General features: G+C 28.6%; 1 protein-coding gene across 1 annotated transcript in view; it reads left to right on the top strand.

Annotated features, from left to right (window-relative positions):
* The window catches only part of lmbrd1 (LMBR1 domain containing 1), a 172,495-nt gene that overhangs the window by 439 nt on the left and 166,056 nt on the right, over window positions 1-6,000 (top strand). Inside the window, 1 exon segment of the mRNA NM_001008612.1 lies at window positions 1,631-1,807. Coding sequence (NP_001008612.1) covers window positions 1,631-1,807 — 177 coding nt within the window.

Raw genomic sequence — 6,000 nt, 5'->3', positions numbered from 1 at the left:
TATGTGTTAACGTTACGTAATTTATATTCATAATTAACGTTAGATGTTGCTGTATTGATATCATCTATTGATAGCTTTTTGTTTCTTAGTATTTCATTTGTGAACATTTGAAAATACATTCCCCTATTCTAGTGTCACCTATGAATATGTATTGGTTGCTTCCCTCCAAACTATACAAACACATAAATTCACTGAGGTAAAGTTACGTATATTCTCACATTCGTTCAGTGACAGCTTGTGCCACAATCCTTATATTGTTTACTTTGCTGCTTTTAATATTCGTGTGAAATCATTTGTACAATTCAATGAATGTTAACAATGATCTACTTTGATAGTCATTGGCTGCTAATATGATTTGCCTATTTGAAATTTGCAAAAATGTATTTTCTGATATTTATATTACTAGGAAGAAAGTCTGAATGTGCGAATATGAAACCATCTTTGCCCTAATCATTACTTTTATGATGAAGTCTACAATTCTATGACAGCAAAGATTTGTTATTGTGTTGAAAGTTTGTTTGGTGATTATATTTTATATATACATAAAATAATATCTTATAATTGTCCATTTAGTGATGTTTAATAGTGATTTTTGTCCATTTTTAAGTTCCATTTAGTGGCTCACAAATGACAATCACTTCTATAGTTGGTTATTATTCTGCCTTGGTTGAGGTGTTTAATTGAAGTGGCACCCGAGCTGTAATTTTCTAATTAAAATGCAACCTGCTGGAGTTTAACAAGTGTAAAGAGAGCAGTATTTCCCATTCTATAATTTGTTCCTTGCATCCTGATTTAAATGCAGAGCATCGGGTCATTATCGGACCAACAATTCAGGCAGAATCTAATACGCATAGGGCTCTTAATTGATCCCGGTCTGAAAACAGCATCCCGTAATCACAAGCTCATTTTAGCGGCGTCCTGAGAGCTTATAGAGGATGTGTTTAGAATACGACCTTTCACTTTGAAACAAGTTCCTTCTGAAAGTTGGACTCCATTAGTGTTTCTTTTAATGAGATGAAATGCAATGCTTTTTAGAGGCTTCTAAATCCATAGGCAAGTCTTTTTTTTCCATCAGTATAAAATCATGTTTTGAGGTATTTAAATAGTGCTGTAAACTTGTATGGTCTTTAAAGTGAGCTATCACCTACAGTTTAAAAAAATCACAAACATCAGGCCTCTTGAACATTTTCATAATGTGTGTGTGTGTATGTGTGTGTGTATATGTCTGTATATATATATATATATATATATATATATATATATATATATATATATATATATATATATATATATATAGTGCTCAGCATTAAACATAAAATTTAATTTTTTAATTAAAATCTAAGAGATTTCTGTCCCTTCATTGAAATTGATTTACCCAAAAAGTGCATGTTTAAAGAGATTTAAAAATAATAATGAATCTATATTAGGGCTGCATGATATTGGAAGAATCTGACAATGCGATAGTTCTTATCCTGCGTAATATATTTTGATATGAATACAATCTCACTCGATGTGTTGAATAACTATTTGGAAAGAATTTAAAATTTTAGATTGACTGTGATGATTCAGTAGGGCAGTGCTGTAACGGATCACAAATCTGACGGTTCATGTTGTCTCCTTGTATCTTTAGGTCATCTTGGCCTTCTGCTGGGTTTATATTCGAAAGTATCAGAGTCGACAGGAGAGCGAGGTTATCTCTACTATCACGGCGATATGTGCTCTGGCTATTGCACTCATCACATCAGCTCTTCTTCCGGTGGATATCTTCCTAGTGTCCTTCATGAAGCACCCCAATGGCACTTACAAGGTAACCTTATTCTTATATATATATATATATATATATATATATATATATATATATATATATATATATATATATATATATATATATATATATATATATATATATATATTAAAAAAAACCTTGCTCCATCATAATCTGTGATTGGTTCAGTGATTTAACTTTAATTTTCCAAGTGTGACAGGTAAAATGATTTTGCATAGTTTAAAGCAAAAATGAAATACAAAATGCTTTCTTAATAAATATATTGGGTGTTCTATATTGTGCATGATTAATCAACAGTGCATGTTAAAAGGATATAGAATGTTTCTTTGCTTATTAATTGGCTTATTTTTTTTCTCCTAGTATAAACAACACTGTGTAGTCAGACCAGAGTACTACTACCACTACTGAGCAATTATAGCGTTATTGATGTGACATTTGCAGTAAAAACTTAAAGCAGAATTTCACAAAGAAAGTGAATTAAACTTATATCTAAATATCTGTTAATATTTTCCAAAACAACTAACCACAAGCTATGGGATCAGAAAATTTAATTCTCTAAACATCTTTTTTAAATTTTAAATGAGTAAAATAAACATGCGTTATGCATATTACCAAAAAAGTATGTGAGATTGCAGTATACAACAGATTTTGTAGAAATTCTGTATATCACACTGCTCAACCCAAAATAAATAATGCTAATCAAAAGGATTAGAGTTGGCTTACTATAGAACAAAAATGATTGGTTTTATTTTATTTGGTGTTTTTGCACTTATGAGGAAAATGCTTCATTATGGATGTGACATCTCTTCTTTATGGTTGTGACAAATGTGAAAATGGCACTTGTGTGACTTTGGTAAATCAAATTTATTTGTTTGAAAACATTAACAGAGACATGTTTGAGTATTTTTAAAGTACTGTAAAATACAAGCCTACTCTCTCAGAAAACTGGTAAAATGTTGTACGAAGGTACAAACTCTTGTCACTGGGGCAGTACCATTTTATGGAACAGAATTGTACCTTAAGACAAAGAAACAAATTTGTACCATTGCAGTTTGTACCTTTAAGGACATTATTTGCACCATGGGAAGCCAAAATGTACCTTTGGTTTTTAAAACCTGCAGAAACAATATTGCACCTTTATCATAAATACAAATCTGATCCATGTAGGTACCACTACAGTGGCAAGATACTTTGTACCTTAACAGTGTCAAATGTGTTCATTCAAGACCTATTTAAAGGCATTTTGCTGTATCCAAAATGTGTCAATTTATTTTAAATAAATATAAATCTGTAAGTCTTTATCAGTAAATGCTTACCAAATGTTTATTAAAATTGCATTAAATGTTTAGTTTACAATACCTATAGTTTTGTTTTACCAGTTGTTTTGTTTTATATAACTTAATAATGAAAACCTTAAATGAACCTTAAATGATGATTCTTGTTTTAATATGCAAATCATTCATAAAATCACTTTGCCTTTCCAGTAATATTTATTTTCATAGATATTGTAAGAAAGAAGGAGTTGTCCAACACTTTTTTCTTATGAGAACAATTGTGTACCTTCATTTCAACTGTACCATAAAAGGCACAGAACAGTATCATAAGAGTTTTTTTTACTACTACTACTAATGATAAAAAAACTTTAAAATAAGAATAATAATAAAAAAAACTAAAATAATATAAATAATAAATACATCTTGGTCCATGAAATAAATAAATATATAAACAAAATTAATAAATAAAAAAAAAAAAACCTTGAAGCATGTTACCAATTAATTATTTATTTATTTTTTTACATGAGATATGAAGTAGTTTGGGAGATTAATAATGTATTTAAAAATATTTTTAGAAAGAGAGCAAAACTTCACAAATATTGTCTTTTTGGACTTTTTGGTAAAATATTTTTAGCCTTTCTCACACACTAGGTCTTAGTTTTGATGATTAGTAATCATGCATTTCTATTGATAAACTGTTGCAGAATGAAATGTTGATCTTTTTTTTTTAAAAGTGAACATCCGTTCATTAAAATTTAATTTAATTGTTTCCCAAATTAAATTTTGTTGTGTTAAAAATAAATGTGTCATCTTTCATAAGTATATGTTTTTAAATAACTAACTTAATAACTAATTAAATTCTAATAATTCCAAATAACATTTCTGAACAATGTATATAAAAACGAGTTTTAGTAGTACATCTTGAGGTCCAAATGCATTAATGTGAATTTTTTTAGTTGCATTAAAATTGAGGATTAAGAAAGTAATACATGACAATTTTGACTTAATACTGGCTCTTTAATTTTTTCATTTTTTGTTCATTCAAGCAAAGCTATCTCTGTTGTTATATTACTCTCGCGTCTTGAAAATGTATTTAGCCTTTTGCTGCACTCTTTCCTAAAGCATCCCATGATACATTCAAATGCAATACAAGACAAGACAGAGATCGATACTTCAGGTTTGTACTTCACTGACTGAATTAAGCACATCTTTCTTTTACAATGAGACTCCAATGGTCTAACGAGACAGTGGTTACTATGGCAACTGAATGGCATAATTAATGCAACCATGGTCCCACCATTCTTCCTCACGGATAATGAATAATTAAGCATAGAATTACCTCCTCTGACATGAGATTTTTAATGAGCGCTTCACTTAGAACTTCCGCGAAACTTAGTTCCTCTTTTGCATACAATGAAAGCGTATTATAACCCAAACCTGCCAAGTTCTAAAATACAAAAAACTACCATAAAAGTAATACAGACAACTTTTGAAATTCTTCTGAAGCCATGCCACAGCCTTTGATTAGAACTGGATGAAAGTCAAACCATCATTCGCTAAAAAGATTACCCATTTCTGTAGCTCTCAAATCTGTTTTGGGTTTCTACATAAACAATATATATATATATATATATATATATATATATATATATATATATATATATATATATATATATATATATATATATATATATATATATATATATATATATATATATATATATATATATTATAATTATTATTATTATTATTATTATATATATATAAGTGCAACATATTAGAAACTGTAGCAATTGAAAATATGCATTACTTAGTTATTTGAGAACACTATAGCTTCATAAGACTTAGCTCACAATTCGAATGTATGTCTTTTTTTTTTAGAGAGAAACACTGCTGTGTAGGATCTTTTTTGTGTTCTATATTAACAGTGAAAATCATAGGGGTTTTGCTTTATACTGAGGTTGAAATAATGATGACAATCTTTGCATTTGTGTGGTTTGTCACTCTAATTGGAGAGCAATGGTTTGATATGTTTGATTTCAATGACTTGATATGCTTACAAAACAAAACTGCAAATTCTGTCATCTCCCTTCACTTGTCACACGCATCTTTGATTTTTAAACACAGAATATGGTGGAAACCTGTAACCATTGAGTTCCAAGTCAATGGTTACAGGTTTATAACATACTTCAAAATAACTACTTTTATGCTCCACAGAACAATGAATCTCATAAAGGTTTGGAACCTTTGAGGCTTTGTAAATTAAATTTCTTGGGTGTACTATATCTTTAAATATTTTAGTCACATGCAAAAAAAGTGAAAGCTGCTAACCGTTTTGTGAGGTAGAAATGAAAATATGTGCAAAATATACTTTGCCTGACATTAAAACTAGTCTGATTAAAACAAAAATAAATACATAATATGTTTAATTATATATATATATTTTTTTTACTAAATATTTAATAAAAAATAACAAGTAACAAAACAAATTAGATTTTAGCAAACACTAATGTGAAGCAGTGGACTCACTCCACCTCTTCTACAGTAGGACAAATAGTTTGAAAAAGTGTTTTTTAAAGAACTTAACTGTATTTGGCTTGTTTTTGACACATTATTTAAAATAAGGCTAAGAAATAGCTATTAGGGCTGGGCGAAATTGCAAAAAAAGTATCACAATATCATGTTTCATATAATTCAGTATCGTAATTATTGAATATTTTTTTAACAATAAATTTAGGAACATTAGGAATTTTTTATTTTACCACTATGTTTTAATTTGCCAACATTACTAAGGCAAATACTTTTATAGTCAAAAACAAAAATATTTAAACTAAATATCTCTTCTGTTCATAATAAAATAAACATGAGTGTTAAAGAGACTCTTAAACTTGATAAATTCATTCATTCATTTTCTTTTAGACTAAGTCCTCTTTTTAATCT

The sequence above is a fragment of the Danio rerio genome, chromosome 13 (genome assembly GCF_052040795.2).
Source record: "Danio rerio strain M-AB ecotype USA chromosome 13, GRCz13ab, whole genome shotgun sequence".
Lineage (NCBI taxonomy): Eukaryota > Metazoa > Chordata > Actinopteri > Cypriniformes > Danionidae > Danio > Danio rerio.
Note: the sequence above shows the minus strand (reverse complement) of the source record. Positions and strands in the feature narration are given on the sequence as shown.